The sequence below is a fragment of the Nicotiana tabacum genome, chromosome 4 (assembly GCF_000715075.1).
Source record: "Nicotiana tabacum cultivar K326 chromosome 4, ASM71507v2, whole genome shotgun sequence".
Classification (NCBI taxonomy): Eukaryota; Viridiplantae; Streptophyta; class Magnoliopsida; order Solanales; family Solanaceae; genus Nicotiana; species Nicotiana tabacum.
The window spans coordinates 66,310,077-66,329,498 of record NC_134083.1 but is presented as its reverse complement, the minus strand read 5'-3'; the positions used below and the strand labels follow the sequence as shown (position 1 = coordinate 66,329,498).

At 37.4% G+C, this 19,422-nt stretch overlaps 2 protein-coding genes across 5 annotated transcripts; one reads left to right on the top strand and one right to left on the bottom strand.

Annotated features, from left to right (window-relative positions):
• The first annotated feature begins 1,102 nt into the window (after window positions 1-1,102).
• Window positions 1,103-13,842, top strand: LOC107789756 (kinesin-like protein KIN-10C). 4 transcript variants are annotated; one of them, XM_075251964.1, is made up of 17 exons: window positions 1,103-1,556; window positions 2,268-2,433; window positions 2,553-2,753; window positions 2,845-3,034; window positions 3,130-3,335; window positions 3,434-3,618; window positions 3,708-3,747; window positions 11,041-11,118; window positions 11,224-11,283; window positions 11,380-11,430; window positions 11,526-11,616; window positions 11,703-12,004; window positions 12,095-12,141; window positions 12,824-12,845; window positions 12,929-12,997; window positions 13,096-13,134; window positions 13,631-13,842. In XM_075251964.1, exons 1-17 carry the CDS (start codon window positions 1,336-1,338, stop codon window positions 13,673-13,675), a joined length of 2,013 nt encoding a protein of 670 aa, XP_075108065.1. In that variant the 5' UTR covers window positions 1,103-1,335; the 3' UTR covers window positions 13,676-13,842. The 4 variants fall into 4 exon arrangements, 2 of the variants coding, with proteins under 2 accessions (XP_075108065.1, XP_075108066.1); XR_012708752.1 differs by lacking the exon at window positions 12,824-12,845 and having other exon boundaries at window positions 12,095-12,145; window positions 12,900-12,997; XM_075251965.1 differs by lacking the exon at window positions 11,041-11,118 and having other exon boundaries at window positions 1,109-1,556.
• Window positions 13,843-13,977: 135 nt separating this feature from the next.
• LOC107789755 (uncharacterized protein At3g49055-like) lies at window positions 13,978-18,682 on the bottom strand. The gene is made up of 5 exons (XM_016611626.2): window positions 17,705-18,682; window positions 17,142-17,218; window positions 15,942-16,053; window positions 15,751-15,867; window positions 13,978-14,463 (listed from the first exon to the last, which is right to left on the bottom strand). The coding sequence occupies exons 1-5, from the start codon at window positions 18,635-18,637 to the stop codon at window positions 14,119-14,121; spliced, it is 1,584 nt and encodes a 527-aa protein (XP_016467112.1). The 5' UTR covers window positions 18,638-18,682; the 3' UTR covers window positions 13,978-14,118.
• Between the last annotated feature and the right edge of the window lie 740 nt (window positions 18,683-19,422).

Sequence of the window (19,422 nt, the reverse complement as noted above, 5' to 3'; positions counted from 1 at the left end):
ATCACATTCACTTCAGGGAATTGATTAATATTTATCAAAAATTCTCATCCTTCAGGAAATCGAACATAATTATCTAAACGCGCATTAATTACATCAAATTGTGATGCTTCAACCTCTTTTAAAATATTTACTACTTCATGAGCAAATCGAGGCGTGCATGTAATATAGAGAATATTTCTCTAGCTTATCTTTAATTGTAACCATAGAAAGCCTAAATTATCACTTCTGGTGGTCATAGGCATATACCACTTCTGGTGGTTAACAAAATTTAGTTACAATGAGATATACGAAATATAACCACTTCTGGTGGTTGTATATTTCTTGCAAACTCTGCTGGAGTTTAAGTGGATCTAACAATGTTATCCACTTTGTAATCCTTTATTAAGATAATAAGGATGAAAACAAATACCAAAATAGGCACTGTATACGTAACATATAACCAAGCAAGCGATGATAAAGATATTAAAATATAAGCAAAAGACTCAAATTAAATTACGCAAATTTGGCCACTCCATATGTAAGTGATATCTACATCACTACTGTCAAGAAGAAAAACTCACCACCTCAAGGATATAATCTGCCTTATGATGCTCAGAATGAACAAGATTTGACCACGGACATAAGAGTGTCGCCTTACATTGGAGATGAACACTGAAATAAAAATTAAATTCGATGTAAGTGCTCAAAATGGCAGAGTCTCGTGCTGATAACGTGTTATAAAATAAAGACTAAAAGAAATAAACTGAAGACAAGTATAGAGGGAGATTGGTATTTTATTCAACTTAAAACTTATGTTCATAATGAACCGAAAATTCCTCTATTTATAGAAGAAAGGAAGCAGCTGCGAGGCTTTTCAGGAAGCAGTTGCGAGGCTTTTCTTGAGCTGCTTGTAAGCTGTGTTGCATAAGCTACTTGCAACCTGTCTGTTTAATAAAAATCTGCTGCAAATCATTTCATTGAGTTGCTTGTAACCTGCCTGCATCAGCTGCTTGTAGATAAACTTCAATAGGGTACCAAACGGATAATATTCTTCAAAAAAATTATTTATAGCAGAGTAACCAATGGATATCTTACATTATAATTATTTTTATAACAGTATATTTACATTATGGCGTTATTTAGCGGGATTTATCATGAATGATAAAGTCTTCCTGAGGAGCGTGGAAGAGCGCCAGGTAGGACTGACGAAGATTTTGAAAATTGAACCCTAACAACGGCTACTTCTCTAGACATAATACATCACTAGTTCACTACCACTGACCAGAGAATCCACTCTATCACTCTAATTCGTCCAAAATCTCCATAATTGTAAAATTTCAAGCTCTGATTTCTTCCATGGCTTTGTCAACGCCCGATTCAAATCGCTTCAAACTACCCATCGCTGGCCCAAGAATCTCGCGCAGAGTACGAATTGTTGGAAAAATCCGAGGATTTACAGACCAAGAGTCTGAAATATCGGGTCGAGATTTGAAACCGTGGGTCACTGTGTGCCGGCACAAAGAGAGCGATTCGGATCCCGAAAAAGTTACAATCTCATTCGGAGATGAAGGGAGTAGGTAATTATAAATTGTATCGATACGTTGATTATGTTCAATTGTTTTGATTTTAACATACCCTTTTTCGTTCCGGTTTTAAATTTACTGAAGTAAACCCAATATTAGTTTGTTTTAGTTACAGGCGCGGGTTGAGGTTAAGCCTGCTGCATTAGGCCCCAAGATATCAAAAGCCCCAATTCTTACTACTATTAGATATAATAGTATATATATACAATTATTGTTTCAAATTTTGCATTTGTTTTTGGAATTTGATTGTAGTAGTTTAAAATGAACAAATTATGTAAGTTTTTCTCTCTCACTAATTAATACATTTATCTTCCTTTTGTTTTTTATTATTCCTCCTCCACATAGATTCATTTTTTTTTCTGTTTAAGACTGATTTCATTTTTCAATTTTAACACGATTTGCCTGAATAAGCTATATAAGAATGAGTAGATAAAAATGCATTTGAATGTAAATACATACGATTTGCCGCGATTTCATTTTGCACCTCAAAAAGCTAGAAGAATGAACGGTAAATAAAAATATATATTCATCAAATAAGTTTTAGGCCTCTTATCGAAATTTAGCTTTAGGGCATCAATTTTGTTATGCCGAAGATTCCCATTTGTAAATGTGTTTTCTACATGATTTTGTTTCTTTTGACATTGATTGGTGCTAGGCTTCCTTTTTTTTTGGTGAAATGTTTTGAGATTCTCTAGTATTTTGCAGTCGCAAAGATAGATATGAATTAGATAATTGCTATGAACAAGACGAGGATAATGCTGTAGTATTCTCAAGAGAGGTAAAGCCACTGATAGCAGAAGTTCTCAGCGGTCGAAATGCATCCATTATTGCATATGGGGCAAGAGGCAGTGGAAAAACCCAAACAATCCAGGTATGTCTTCATTTTGCCAATAAGTGGGTTCTTTTTCCATGTATCTCTGCTTCTCCTCTGCTTCTCTAATAATAACCTTCTGTTACTTTGAAACTGAGGATATTGTTTCTCTATTTTAGGGTTCTGTGGACAATGAAGGTTTGGCAGCAATGGCAATAGCTGAGATCCTTTCGCAAACAAAGGATGCCCAGAAAGCAGTCCTCGTTTCCTTTTATGAGGTGTTCCAGGATCATGTCTATGATCTTTTGGACCCTAATCATCCCGAAGTTCAAGTGCTTGAAGATTCTCAAGGAAAAATAAAGCTCAAAGGACTTTCTAAGGCAAGTTAAAGTAATCCAATTCTAGGAGTAAAATATTGAGATATTGCACATTGTTATGGTTAAGATCGCTCTCTTCTTTTCTTTTACGTAGGCCGCTGTGGATTCCATTTCACACTTTCATGATCTAAGTGCTTGTTTGGCTGCACCATGCTATTCAGTACCAAAGACACCAATCCAAATACTCAAAAGGAGTCACAAAGGATTAATGATACATATAGCATCTGCTGATGACATCCAGGGTAGTAAATGTCCCAATGCGATGAACTTTGTGGATTTGGCAGGTTAGCTAGTCCTAAACCTCCAAAAGTTGCAGAGATTTTCTCTTTTGCCGAATAATTGCTTTTTAGTTATCTTCACTGTATTATTATGCTCTCAGGCTATGAGGATTCCAGAAGAAGCAGCAAAGATGGAATTACGCTTACTGAAAGTGCTAGAATAAACAAGTCTTTATATGGCATTATGAACGTGGTGTACGCTCTGAACACAAATGAAAAGCGTGTTCCTTATCGAGAAAGCAAACTCACTCGGATGCTTCAGGAATCTCTTGGTGGCTCCAATCATGTTTTGCTGCTAACCTGCTTGGTAATGACTTTTCTCATTCTAACATGGTTAGATATTCTGTGTAGATTCCAAGTCGCTTTGAAAGATTCCTTTTCTCACCCTTCCATTTTTTGTTCTAGAATCCAATTCTTTGCCAAGATACTCTTTATGTAGCAAGTTTGGCTTCACGATCATGTCAAAGTGCTGGCCAGATATTGACAAGCTCTACAATGAAAAGTAAAAAGCACACCAATCAGCAAGCACGACTAGTGGGTACCCCGTTGTCTGGGAAAAAGAACAACTCTGCCTCCAATTTGATAGGAAGGTATCGCTACATGGCATATCATATTATGAACTAGAATATATGGTTGACGGACGTGTACTGAAATATTTGCTTCTTTGTTTTCATTGAAGGAAACTATTCAGTGACAGAAAAACTATCATCTCTAAGCAGGTACCAGTGCATTGCTTTTTGGTTCTTATTCCAATATAATTGGTTGCATTAACTGTTAAAAAGAATAGTTTACTTACAAGTCCGCTACTTTAATTGTCAACTCGTCAGGTTTGTACCTCTATGTTTTAGGGTGTGACATTTTGAGTTTCTTCACTCCACAAATTCTCTCTTTTGCTTTTGGAATGTTGCTTTTAAATTTTTGGCTGGGTTCGTTGGTTTAATATAACGATGGAAATTACCTAGTCTAGTTGAAATCAATCGGTAATGTCTACAACATTTTTTGTTGGGAATAAACCCCCACAAAAATAATATTCACGGTAATAAAAGCGGAATAATAATGTAGCACCGAGATACGGTAATTAACAAGAATAAAAGAGTGACAACGACACCAAGATTATTACGTGGAAAACCCTTTTGAATAAGGGAAAAACCACGGCCCCGAGATGAGCAATTGATATCACTATAGCAAGGAATTTTACACTTTGTAGGTCCGAGTAAAATACTCCAAAGACCACTACAACACTCAAAAGAAATAATCCTCTTTTGATATTCTCACCTCACTACAATATCGCTAACTCTGTATTTTTCTCACAGACTATTTTCTTATACCTTGTCCGTGAAACCTCACTCTTTCTTTCTAACTCTCAGATATATTTTTCCTCTAAGATTGGTGTATAAAATGAGAGTTGAAGCTCTCGTTATATAGAGGGGATGGCTGCCCCAATTAACCAATCGGAAGATTGGATCTCACTTTACAACTTGCACTATGCAATTTGCGGTGCAAATTGGTTGCCAACTCTAAAACTTGCTCTTGCCATCATTAGATTCCCTTTCTTTTCTTTTTTCGATTAATGGGTGTGGACCCCATCAATCTCCTCCTCCAGACCCATTGACCTGAAGGAGTTAACATCGGACTTCTAGCTTGAGTGCATGCCGACAAGTTCTTTGCACAATTCGAACTTGTCTCTTGGTACCACCTTGGTCAGCATATCTGTGGGATTCTCAACTTGTAGAAATTCATTCTCTACCATTTCTCGAATCCAGTGATATCTCACGTTGATGTGTTTGGTCCTTGCATGGTACATGGAGTTCTTGATAAGGTCTATTGCACTTTGGCTGTCACAATAGACGACATACTCCTTCGGATGCAATCCAAGCTCTTGAAAGAACCGTTTCAACCATATCATCTCCTTGCCAGCTTCAGTAGCGGCAATATACTCCGCTTCAGTTGTAGAGAGTGCGACACACTTCTGCAACCTTGACTGCCATGATATAGCTCCCCCTGAAAATGTAAACAAATATCCAGTAGTGGATTTTCTGTTATCAATGTCACCTGCCATATCAGCATTTGTATAGCCCTTCAAGATTGGATCAGATCCTCCAAAGCACAAACAATCTCCCATGGTACCTCTCAAGTACCTGAGTATCCATTTGACGGCTTCCCAGTGTTCTTTTCCAGGATTTTCAAGAAACCTGCTGACAACACTAACTGCGTGAGCAATATTAGGTCTAAGAGGAATAAGGAACTTTGGTCATGCTTTCCTTTTCCTCCATTATTGTAGGACACATCTCCTTGCTTAACTTCAGATGACTAGCAAGAGGTGTGCTGACTGGCTTAGCATTCTTCATGTTGAAGCATTCCAGTACACGTTCAATGTACTTCTCCTGAGATAGCCACAACTTTCTGCTTGTTCTCTCTCTGACTATCTTCATACCCAGAATTTGTTGTGCTGGGCCCAAGTCCTTCATATCAAATGACTTGGACAAATCTCCCTTCAACTTTGCGATCAGCCCCTTGTTTTTTTCCTACAATTAACATGCCATCCACATACAATAACAAAATAATAAAGTTGTCAGAAAATCTTTTGAAGTATAAACATGGATCAGAATATGTCTTTGTGTAAGTTTGACTTTTCATGAATAAGTCAAACTTCTTGTACCACTGCCTTGGTGCCTGCTTCAGCCCATAAAGACTCTTATTCAGCTTGTACACCATGTGTTTCCTTTCAGCTACTTCAAATCCTTCTGGTTGCTCCATATAGATCTCCTCTTCCAAATCTCCGTGAAGAAATGCAATTTTCACGTCCAACTGCTCCACTTCAAGATTTAGGCTAGCTGCTAAGCTCAAGATTGTTCGAATAGAAGTCATTTTGACAACAAGTGAGAAAATTTCGTCAAAATCAATACCTTTCTTCTGCTCGAAGCCTTTTACCACCAATTGAGCTTTGTATCTGACCAACTTGCCATTTCCATCTTTCTTGAGTTTAAAGACCCATTTGCATTTGAGTGGTCTTTTACCCTTTGGAAGTTCAACCAGCTTGTATGTGCCATTTTTTTGTAGAGATTTCATCTCTTCTTGCATGGCTTTCATCCACTGGTTCTTTTCTAGATGGGACATCACCTCCTTAAGACTTTCTGGCTCCCCTTCATCACTGATGAGGACATACTCTGTGGAAGGGTACCTATATGACTCTACCCTTGGCCTCTCTGATCTCCTCAGAGGTTGAGGTTGTTCTTCTTCCTGAGTGGGGTGCTCCACTTGCTCGACACCATCATCAAGTTGCTTCTTTTGTTCAATAACCTCATCAGGATGCTCCCCCTGCTCGGCAACCTCGTCGGCCGTACTTTCTGCACTTGTGGGATAGTTAGAAGAAGAAGGAATGGTAACAAGGTTAGGGATTATACCATTCTTTGTCTTCTCTGATTGATCATCTACAACTCCAACTTCACTTTCTCGGAAAATTACATCTCTGCTTCTAATGACCTTCTTTATCGGATCCCACAATCTGTACCCGAACTCTTCATCTCCATATCCGATGAATATGCACAGAACAGATTTATCATCCAGCTTTGTTCTCTGCTCCTTTGGTACGTGCTCCTTTGGTACATGTGCAAAAGCTCTGCAACCGAACACCTTTAGATGTGAGTAGGACACTTCCTTGTTGGTCCAAACTCTCTCTAGGATGTCAAACTCCAATGGAACTGATGGACTCCTATTGATTAGGTAACAGGTTGTCTGAACTGCTTCACCCCAGAATGACTTAGGCAGTCAAGCCATTCTGAGCATGCTTCCCACCTTCTCAACAATGGTGTGGTTCATCCTCTCGGCTACTCCATTGTGTTGTGGGGTTCCAGGAACTATCTTTTCATGTTTGATCCCATGACTTAAACAATACTCTTCAAATTCTCTTGAAGTGTACTCACCTCCATTGTCACTTCAGAGACGCTTATTTTGGCCCGTCTCCCTTTCCACCAAAGCATGAAACTTTTGGAAAACTTGAAACACCTGATCTTTGGTTTTCAAAATATAAACCCATAATTTTCGTGAAGCATCATCAATAAAAGTAACAAAATATTTGTTACCACCCATCGATTCAATTTCCATTGGACCACAAACATCAGAATATACCAAATCAAGTATATTCAATTTTCTTTCAGACGATGTCTGAAATGAGACTCTATGTTGCTTACCAAATAAATAGTACTACACAAGGTTTTAACGTTGTACCTTTGGCATAAGAAATGAGTGATTTCTTGGCAAGAATTTGCAATCCCTTCTCGCTTATATGACCCATTCTTTTGTGCCACAAATCTGCAGAAATCTCATCTTGTGTCGCGTTCAATTCACCTTGGCATATTTCTGCATTTGTCCTGTACAACGTGCCACGAGCAACTCCCTTTGCAATTACCAATGATCCCTTGGTGACTCTCCACTTTTGATTTGCAAAATAGTTCTCGTATCCATCTCGGTCTAAAGCAATTCCCGAGATCAAGTTCATCCGCAAATCAAGTACATGTCGCACGCCCTTTAGAACTAATGTATATCCAACATTTTGTCTTGATACAAATGTCACCGATCCCCGCAATCTTTGAGTAACTTGTGTTACCCATTTTCACAGTGCTGAAATCACCTGCTACATATCTGCAAAAAAGATCTCTTACCGGTGTGGCATGGTAAGATGTTGTTGTATCAACTACCCATTCCGACTCTGGACCTGACAAGTGCATGCATTCCTCTTCCTCATTTATAAAGAGGACAACATTATTATTGTGTTGCACCATGGCGGTTGTGTTGTCGTCATTCTTCTGGCCACTGCTTTCATCTTTGCCCTTCCTTAGATTTGGGCAATCTCTTTTGAAGTGACCTGGTCAATCATAATTGTAGCAATTTCTGGCTCTTGATTTGGATCGGTTCTTAGACTTCTCACGAGCTCCGGATCTACCATAGTTGTTCGAACTCCTTTGATAACTCCTGCCTCTACCTTCTGTGATGAGAGCTTGTCCTTGATTTTCAGACTTCTTTCTCATCTTCTCATTGAGTAGAAGAGCCGATGTGACGTCTTTCAACTCAATGGTAGTCTTACCGTGCAGGATGGTTGTTGCCAAATTATCGTACGAAGATGGCAACTAGTTCAATAGCAAGATGGCTTTATCTTCTTCCTCGATTTTCACTCCGAGGTTGGCGAGCTGTGTGATTAGTCCGTTAAACACATTTAAATGTGACAAAAAATTCGTACCTTCACCCATGTGTAGGGCGTATAGCTGCTTCTTCAGGTACAATTTATTTGTCAGCGTTTTGGACATGTATAGGCTTTCCAACCTTGTCCAAATGCCATATGCGATATCTTCATCAATTATGTTATTTACCACATCATCTGATAAGTGCAACCTGATTGCAGTAGCAGCCCTTTCATCCAAGTCAGCCCAATCCTCAGCTTTCATGGTATCAGATTTTTTGGCATTAGCATCTAGTACCTTGTGTAATCCTTGTTAAACACATTTAAATGTGACAAAAAATTCGTACCTTCACCCATGTGTAGGGCGTATAGCTGCTTCTTCAGGTACAATTTATTTGTCAGCGTTTTGGACATGTATAGGCTTTCCAACCTTGTCCAAATGCCATATGCGATATCTTCATCAATTATGTTATTTACCACATCATCTGATAAGTGCAACCTGATTGCAGTAGCAGCCCTTTCATCCAAGTCAGCCCAATCCTCAGCTTTCATGGTATCAGATTTTTTGGCATTAGCATCTAGTACCTTGTGTAATCCTTGTTAAACACATTTAAATGTGACAAAAAATTCGTACCTTCACCCATGTGTAGGGCGTATAGCTGCTTCTTCAGGTACAATTTATTTGTCAGTGTTTTGGACATGTATAGGCTTTCCAACCTTGTCCAAATGCCATATGCGATGTCTTCATCAATGATATTATTTACCACATCATCTGATAAGTGCAACCTGATTGCAGTAGCAGCCCTTTCATCCAAGTCAGCCCAATCCTCAGCTTTCATGGTATCAGATTTTTTGGCATTAGCATCTAGTACCTTGTGTAATCCTTGTTGAATGAGCAGATCCCTCATCCTTCTTTGCCATGTTGAGAAACCGTTATCTCCGTTGAATTTTGCTACCTCGTACTTTACTCCGGATATTTTTTTTTTCCCCGAGTATAGTACTACCAACAGTGAATAGTACTTCTGTGAGCGAGCAGAACCTGCGCTCTGATACCAATTGTTGGGAATAAACCCCTACAAAAATAATATTCACGGTAATAAAAGCGGAATAATAACGTAGCATCGAGATACGGTAAATAACAAGAATAAAAGAGTGACAACGACACCAAGATTTTTACGTGGAAAACCCTTTTGAATAAGGGAAAAACCACTGCCCCGAGATGAGCAACTGATATCACTATAGTAAGGAATTTTACACTTTGAAGGTCCGAGTAAAATACTCAAAAGAAATAATCCTCTTTTGATATTCCCACCTCACTACAATATCGCTCACTCTCTATTTTTCTCACATACTATTTTCTTATACTGTGAAACCTCACTCTTTTTTTCTAACTCTCAGATATATTTTTCCTCTGAGATTGGTGTATAAAATGAGAGTTGAAGCTCTTCTTATATAGAGGGGATGGCTGCCCCAATTAACCAATCGGAAGATTGGATCTCACTTTACAACTTGCACTATGCAATTTGCAGTGCAAATTGGTTGCCAACTCTAAAACTTGCTCTTGCCATCGTTAGATTCCCTTTCTTTTCTTTTTTCTATTAATGGGTGTGGACCCCATCATTTTTACATGTCATTGATTCATAGGCAAAATACATAAGTTACCACCTGAACTAAGGACCAAATTCCTGTTACACACTTTCTGACGGTGAAAATCATCTTACACACTTAACCTTTCAAAAGTGTGTCTAGGACACATCATTTTTGTCAGATGGCATGCGCGTGTTTAACTAAAACATTGAGCGCGTAAAACCTCCAAATTTTTATTCAGATCTTTAATTAAATGCCATGTGTCATAATATTTTTTCTTTTTCCTTATATCTTTTCTTAATCTGATAAAAAGAAATCAAAAAAGGGGAAACCGGATCTGGCTTTCTTGTGCCTTGCTATCCCCCGCTTAGACCCATCCCCCCTCCCCCCCCCCAACCCACAATTTTTTTTCATTTCTTCCTCAAATCACCTTCCGGCAAACTCTCGCTACAGCAAATTAAAGGCAATTAAAAGTGGGTTTTGCGTTTGAAGTTATAATCCAGCTTGATATTATGTTTCTTCTCTTTTCTTCCCATGTATAAAAATAATCATAACAAACATTTAAAGAATTTTCCTCTTCAATTGCTTTTGGATTTCTCTTGTTTTCAAACAAAGGTTTCTTTTTTGAATGGGTGTGGAGAAGGAGGGCTGTGGTATTTGTTGCTTTGTTTTGAAAGTTAATGGTGATGGTAGCTGCTACGGCGTTGGTGGAAGCTATGGCGGTGACAACAGTGATAAGGTGGTGATAATGGAGACAGTTGTATTTGTTCTTAGTATCTACAGCACATCTCAAGAATTCTAGTTCTTCACATTTCCTTCAGCTTTTCTATTTTGAATCTCAAAAATTTCAGGAAATAAGAATGCACCAGAAGCTAGGAGCTGACCACTATTATATAAAAATAAAAGGGCAGTTGACTTGGGCTTTTAAGTTTTGTTGATTTTTTCTTGTGGTCGGCGGCAGGGGATACTTTGCCGGAGAAGAGAAAGAGATGAGAGGGAGAAGATGGTTAAAGGGTGTAGTTGTAAATTTAAGTATTTTATTCTTAAAAAATAGTAATGACACGTGTTACGATTTTATTGGTGCGTGACGTTACACATGTTTTACAAAATTGGTCAAGAAAAAAATGGTGTATTAGATACGCTTTTGAAAGGTTGAGTGTGTAAGATGATTTTTGCCGTCAGAAAGTTCGTAAGGGGGATTTGGTCCATAGTTTAGGTGGTAACTTATGTATTTTGCATTGATTCATAGGATGATGTCACCTCAGCCACAAAGTTTAAGTCTCTTTCAGAGAATGCTTCAACTATCATATCTTCCTTCCATAAAAAGGTATATGACTTTATCTGTTGAAAGCATTGGTTTACTAAAGAAGTTAACATCTTATTCATTGTTTAGTTTATGCCTCATGGAACTTAAGATGTTATGTATTGCTAGACTTCTCAAGACAAGTCCAATTCAGATAGCTCTAGAGCCTTGATATCATCAGCAGAAAACGTTAGTACACTTTCATTTTGTGAATGCATTTTTGTTCCTTATATATATTTCTGTTTTAATGGCTATGCGTGGGCTTGATCAACTTATTGGTTGCAGGATATCCCAAATGCTTTCAAGGAAACAATCTCTATTCATAAAATGGAAAAGGTGAGGCAAATTAGTTATTTAATTAAACATTTTTGACTGATGCACTTTAATTAATTGGTGTTATCTGTGTAATGATATTAACCTTTGCATCTCAGGATGCCTCTCCACCAAATATAGCAAAGGATTTAAAAGTTACTCCTGAAGTTCATTGTGATGTCAAAGAAATACTTTCTTTTGCAGATGATGGTAGGTTGTGTTACAAGTTGGTTATTGTGTTAAATTTGAACTTTTACTCTTTTTTTTCTTTTTCTCACAGTGCTATAAACTCGTAGGTGTTGTGGATACCGAGAAGAAAAGTGGAGATATGAACATAGACAAAGTAGCATCACCACCACTAAGTGAAAGACTTAGAGAAATAACAAATAATTTACGGTTGTTGGAGTCTTCAACTTCTTTGCATATGTTGATGCCAAAGCAGTTGGACACATCTCAAGGAAGCCTTGAAAGTTCTGGTGACATTATAGAACCCAAAACCCCAAAAGCTGAAACTGATATGAGAACCGGTGACAAATTGGAGATTGCCATGTATACTAGTCCTTGGGAAAGATTTCATACGCGCAGTTCTGGAGTAAAGGTTTAATTGATTTACTTTTGTGAGTAGTTCTTTAGCATTTTTTTGTCTGATGCTACTTCAACTTATTCACTCTCCTTTTTCATTGTGCAGAATTGTCTTGTCCAAGAATATCTGAATTTATTAAACACTGCAAGCAAGTAAGTGAATGATTCCCCTATATAACCGGTTCTCCTCTTTTCATATAGTTCTTTTCCTTCTGATATTAATTGTCAATTTATCGGTGACTAAGATTTTCCTTCTCATCATATTTTTATTCCCTTCCAAAATCCAAGACAACTAACTTGATGATATTACTTCTCAAGCTATTTTCCCTGTCCAGCTTTCACTTTTTTTGCAACATCCTTTTTTCCAGTTGTAAAGCATTAGCTAAGTGGTGAAAATTGCAAGTTTGTAAAAGAAGCAACCCTCATATTATGCGATCTTAAGTAGCACAACACAAGTGAAGAAGCAACCGTGATATTTACTTCTCAACCTATGTTACACCGTCCAGCTTGCACCTTTATTGCAACATCATATTTTTTAGTTGTAAAGCATTAGCTAAAGCGGTGAAAACTGCAAGTTCTAAAGTAGCAACCTTAATGTTATGTTATCTTAAGCAGCAAACTGCAAGGTTTCACAGTTCCTTCTTTTGGATTATGAGGGAATGACTCTAGCCAGAACTGGTCTTGTAAACCGCGCTTTGATGCTAAGACCGAGGCCCCCAAGAGTAAAAAGGGGTGGTTGTTATTTAAACGGGTTTCAGTATATTTGTTTATTCTTGTGGTGTGTGCATTGGCTAATATTTCTTATAACATTCATCTCTCTCATTTGTGATTACAGAGAAGATTTAACAAGGATCCAGGTAAGATCACATGTCAATACTATTCTTTTTCAAGCCTATCATTGCGTATAATAGTTTATATGTCAATATCATATTTCGCGTAGGGCATCGGAGAAAAGAGAGCAACTTACATTCTTGAACTACGTGAAGAATCTTCAGAACCCTTTAAGAGTGTAAGGACCTTGGACATAATGGTTTTGCAACTGGAAAAATGAAAAAGATATAGTGATTGTACTTAAATTTATTGATCATTTTGTTTACTTTTGTTCAGCTTGAAGATTTGAAAGAAGTTGGTCTCTCGGAAAAGGAGGTACTTTTACTAATCTTTCAATTTTTCTTGATGTCCAATGTGTTGCTAATTTTGTAAACTTAACGGTCATTACTGCCATATACTTTAATTCTCTTGAGCGCCATAGCCTAAGAAGAAAAAGTCGAATATATGTGGGAAAAAAATAGTGTTACAAGTAAACTTGCCAAAGTCTTGTATGGTTGTTTTGATCTGGTATATGCGTGTTCTGAATTTGACGTTAATTTTCTCCATGCACTTCGCCCCTGTCAGAAAAGGAAAATAATAAAAAGAAAAAGCAAACAAGAAAGACATCTTGAGTTGAGGAAAACAAGTTAAAAGAACACGAAGAAGTAAAAATTTCACTTGATTTTTCAAGAACTTATTAAGTATGTTGGGATGAGTTATAGGACCTTCAAGTATTCACTTGATTACTAGTAACTTTGTCTATGGGAGATGAACTATTATTCAAGTAATTTATGCTCTTATTCTCTTGTTTTCTGTTTATGTATCTTTACAGATAAATGGCTTGATGAGGAGAATGGCTGGACAACTTTTCTGCTAGAATGACCTTTTAAGAATTGTTTGATGGCAACTAGAAGTTGCCAGCAGTTATATTATGATGATTTTGAATGTAATATGTTTCTTTGCAATTGTTCAAACAAATGGAAAAACATACTACTTTGTGATATGCTATGCTTTTGTGGAAAATATACATAACTAGTCTCATGAGACGACTATCCAAGAACAAGAATAATCCAACTGAAGCTGTTACCTTCACTACTGTTTTGTGTGAAAGTTATCCCAAAAAGGCATCGATAAATCAGCCCATAGAGCATCTGGCTCAGTCGTGATCATTTCTGTACAATGGGCCAAAACAAAGGAAGAGAGAGAAGAATAACAAGCAGAAATTCACGTACAACATCTAAATAAAGACTACTAACTTTTCTTTTTGAAATTAAAACCCAAAAAAAAACTTTAGGCTTGGAGGAGAGTGAGAATCAAATATTAACGGAGTAGTGCTTGCATTTCTGGTAGCATCCTTGTCACGTTTCGTACACCAGTTGTATTATTAGCAGTGCTAAACTTGAGACCTCGCCATGGCCAACACAAACGCCTCAGTCTACGGCGATTTATTCGCTCCCTTTTCTCTACTTCTTCTAATTGTCTTGCTAGCTCCTCAATCTGCTTATGTAGCTCAGTAGCCCTGCTGTCTGCAAGTTGGAGAGAACTCTCAGCTGCCTCCCTAGCAGCGATGGCTGTCGCCACTAGCTCATCTTTCAGCTGCAACTTGCTATTAGAAATACGTAAAGCAGCTCTTGTCTTTTCCAATTCTTGTTTCAGAATATTAACCTGTCGTTAACAAAATTTTAGCATCACTTTTGTCTCAGGTTCACAAAATAAATAAATTGTTTTCACTAGTTTTGATGTACAAGTAGCAGCAATTTGGTGTACTAGTCTGGCTTAATAGGCCAATTAGAAAAGCAGATTCCGTTTGGTTTTTCCTGCTTTCTTTAGCTTTCTAGCTATTCAGGGCAATTGGTTCTCAAAGGCTCACGTAATTCCAATGGAATAGTTTATAAATTAAGCAATCAAAATGTACACCGTTCTTTATTCATACATTAGATTCCCAAGTACAGACATTGTGAATACGTGAACCCAAAAGGTCTAAACAAAGGTTGGTAAAGTTACAAAGGTGTAAAGAAATGCTACTCAAAGTAATTAAGAAAATTGTTAGCAGAAAGCATATGATAGAAGCTGCACATCAGTAAAATAGAGTATATTGATCAGTGGCAGAGTAATTTTCCTTAGGTGTCTCTTTTTTCTGGGGAAAAGGGAATTTTTAGGATTAGTAATGAATTTGGGAGAGTTCAGGACACAGTTTTTCCTCATATTTCCCAAACATATGCTAGCACAGAAGAGAAGCACCAGTACTCCAAAATGAACCTAAATAATCCCCACGTTCTTCTGGCCTCATAAGGAAAGCAACTTTCCCAGAGTGAGATAGGGCAGTAAGGCACCCCCCACAGCTCAAATTGGCTAGAAACTGTACACTAATTCCTCTCATTCTTTGAAAGACAGTGACTGACTGGATTCATTAATCTTAGCTGAATTATAGCCTGTTTTGCCGAGCTTCTAAAATTAGCTTATTTTGAGAAGTATTTTTCTCAAAAGTACTTTTCAAAAAAGTGTTTTTGGCGAGAAGCAGTTTGTGTTTGACTAATTAATTTGAAAAACACTTTTGAGCAGTAATTAGTGTTTGGCCAAGCTTTTGAAAATTGTTTCTAAGTGTATTTCTCTCAAAAGTGCTTTTGGAGAGAAACTACTTTTTCTGTTTCTCAAAAAATGCTTCTGCTTCTCCTCAAAAGCACTTTTGTTCCATTTAAAAGCTTGGTAAACCCCTCAATTTTTGGCCAAAAGTACTTTTGGCAAGAAAAAATAATTTTGGCAAAAAAAAAAAAGGTTGGCCAAACACGCTATTAGTATGTATTTATAAATATTTGCTGGATCAGTACTATAACCAACTTACTAGTAATTTACGTTACCGGTCGACCACCAAAATAAAATCTAGCAATACAATGCGAGGGCAAAAACAAAGCAAGTAAAAATAAGAAAGCTCGATTGATCGTGCAAACCTACCAGTACTTCATGCTCCTTAATAGATTTCTTTCCAGCTTCCACTTCCATTTCGCAAGCTTCTCTCCATCTAGAGATTTCTTCTTCAGCGTCTTTATTTTCTACCACGAGTGCTTCAACCTGGAAGATGAAACGGGGAAAAAGCATGTAACAGTTGAACATCTTAAGGACTGTTACCTTAGTCAGAAACTAACCTTTTGAGTAAGCAGCATTTCTCTATCTTCCAACTCTTTAATGTATTTCATATTTTCTGCTAGTTTCTGACTTTGTTTGTCTGATAGATTCTGCAGAAACTCCATGCCTGACCTGGCAGTAACTTGATAATTAAACACAAGACTCCAGGTAAAGGATTAAATTAAGGTTAATCTTTCAATCTTCTACCCAGAAAAGGTAATTTTTCAATCATCCATGTTGTCTAACTCTTGCCCCCTCTTATTGGTATGTTCTCTGGTAAGCGCATCAAATAAAAGTAAGCATAGAGCACTTTAAAGCGGGGTCCAATGAAAATATGTTGAAGTCGAAAAGGGAGATAGATAAGTTAACCTTTCCCTTATCAAGTCAGTCAGAAGCGAAAAATAAAAATAAAATCCTGTGTATGTGTGCATGGGAGAAACTTTCTATTCTTATCTTTTATTTTGCATTTTACATCCTGTCAGGCTTCTCAATTGGGACTTCCTATCAAGATTTATCTCCAATCTTCTCTAAGGATCTTCTGTCTATGATACTCCCTAAGTGAGTAGGTTATTGAAGTTGCAAGATACTATAGCTATTCAATGTTTTCTTCCTGGATATGTATCAAGTAACATGTACACAGCTGACTTGACATACGTTTATTTAGGAGTTTGTCAAGCCTTGTGGGAAGATCTTTTAGCAAGTTTGTTTGAATCTTGAGCACATCTGTTGGGGAGGGGGGGGGGGTGGGGGGTGGGGGGGCATGTGAAGTTTCATGAATCAAAGAGGGTGATTTCATTTCATTCTTGAACTTCTTGCAGTCTGACAGAAATGATCTTTCACTAACAAAGTACAAGATGCTTCAAAATCGTACTATGCTATATATAGCAGAAAATGTACACTTTACCACATCGAATTGATTGAGCCTCATTCAGAGAATATTATCAGAATGTTATCCTATTCGATGTAATGCTATTAAGCACCAGGCTTATTTATGCACTGTGTTTAATGTTATTGCTGCACATTCTAGTTTCATGCTCCAACGTCTAAGCTCAATTGTAAAATTTGAAGGATAATATTTTATATAAACTTGATCTAAGACGACACTAAGCAGTCATGCAATATGAAGTATAAGAAAAGAGCTAAAGGAAATACCTAATTTGAAGGTGGACTTGATAACGAATAACTATGAACATAAAAACTGCAGTTTGCCAGCACAATACCTAGATTCCTCCAAAGACCTCTGCAATTGTGTGATTTCAAGTCTTAACTTCTTTGTTATTGTTTCTACAGTTGAGACCTGGTAAGCATCAATGAATAAATTACATGAGTCAGAAACATGGCAAGTGATTTCCAATCAAGCTTACAAAAGTACTACCGTCAAGGTGACGAAACCTTCTCTTCTAAAATCTCTATATGTGTATTTGCAAGGTCAAGAATATGGTCGCAAAATTTTATTAAATTAGGCTTAAAACCACCTAAAGAGATGGCTAGGGGAGAATGAATTTGATAATCTATCTACATCTTTATGTTTGTATGACTATTGATTCTGAAATTTATCATCTCAATATTTGAATAGCTTTACCGCTGGGTAACCTTGCTATTCTTCTTTTCAAATGTCAAGACAAACATAGAGATGCAGAACCAAATCTATAATTTGGAGCCATCAGAGTTAGCAAGGTCTATTACATATATAAGTACTATGTGTGTGTGCGCGCGCGAATGTGTGTGGGTACATACACATTCTTTGTGTATGTATATAGATGCTCTGGGCCAAAAATGTTACCAGAGTGACAGCTTCTGTTTGGCATTCATCATTATCTGATTTAGCACTGGTTTCAGAATCCAAATTATCTGAAGATGTTTCACTGGTTGCACTTCCCATCATAAACCCGAACCCGAACCCAACCTTTTGCAACCCTCTCTCTGCAATCTGCATAATGGCACCTCTCTTCTGTTCAGTATTTCCCCTTATTCTGTTCAAACTCTTCTCCGCTGTCTCCTTTTCAACCAAAGCAATTCTAAGCAAGCTATTAATATCTCGATTCTCCTCCGCTAAACTCGCCGCGCTGTTCTCCAATTCTCTCTTCTCTTTTTTCCTCATTTCCTCATACTCTCCCCATTTTTCCTCTACCAAATTCGCCAGCTCTAGAACCTTCTTCAGCTCCACAGAAAAAACAGCCTTCTCTTCATTTAACAATTTTGTTTTTTCGCACTTTAACTGATCAGAACTTTCCGTTCTATTCACACGTGAATTGAAATTCTTAACCAATCTCAGTAACCCGTGCTTCGCTGATTGCACAATCTCCAAATTACGCATACAAACTTCTGATTGCTCTCTTTTCTCATCTAATAATTCCTCAGCTTTCTTCCTAGAAACCTCGAGCTCGGTGTTATTTCTCTCTGTTTCTTTGTGAAAATCCATTTCTCTCACGCGAAAATCATCCTCTAGTCTCTGAATTGCGAGGCAAAGCCCGTCTCTTTCGCTTGAGACCTCTTTAATTGCCTCTGAAAGATCGATGTATTGCTTGAGAACATCGTCCTTCTGCAACTCAATTTGGTGAAGGAGTTCGTCCTTTTGCGTCAACTCCGATTTTAGGCTTTGGTTGGAAGTGCGAAGAGTCTCGAGATCAGCGAGTTGAGAGCTGTTTAGTGAGTTTAAATCGGAAATTTCATCGCGGGAGAGATGTTGAGCTTCCATTAGATCCGTATTCTCCATAGTTTGTGATTGAAGTTGTCATGAAAAGAAAGAAGCGAGCCCTCACAGAGCAACTACCAGTCAATGAAATATGAATTTCCGTTAGGTGATGAGGTTATATATATATTTGGCGCGGGAACTTTTAGTTACAAAATCACACTTCTTTCATATTTTATCTTCAACATGTCATGTCAATTTGTATATATAATAATGTATCATCAAAAGAGAAAATGTACTACAAAAGATTAAAGAGTTTTCAAATAATATGATTGAGTGTCTACTAAAAGAGTGTCTCTATCTCCACAAGGTAGGGATAAGGTTTGCGTACACACTACCCTCTCCAGACTTCATTATGTGGGATTACACTGAGTTGTTGTTGTTGTATGACTGTCACTCTTGTTAGAATAGACAATAAGTAAAAGAGTGTTATATTAACTGAACATAACAAGAAATTTGTTCTATGTAAATTTTGAGCGAAATTATAGTGGTCTTCTAATGTCTAACAAAATAATAAATATAATAATGTCTTTCAAACTTTGCAAAAGAAAAGGAATACTTGAAACTTATTGTGTTCTTCGTCGTCTAAGATGTACTAGAATAGTGTAGCATTGGAATTTTGGATAAGATCTAAGATTTTATGTTTAGCCTTATAATCCTTCCTTCATCTCGACCAACCCTAGAAATTACGCACCAACTTCATTCACTTTGCTGGTTGAATGAATTGATTGTTGTTGGGATTGAAGGTTGGTGCATGGAAAATGGAGGGAAGAAATGTTAATGGAAAGTGAGCTCTCTTGTGATTTAGA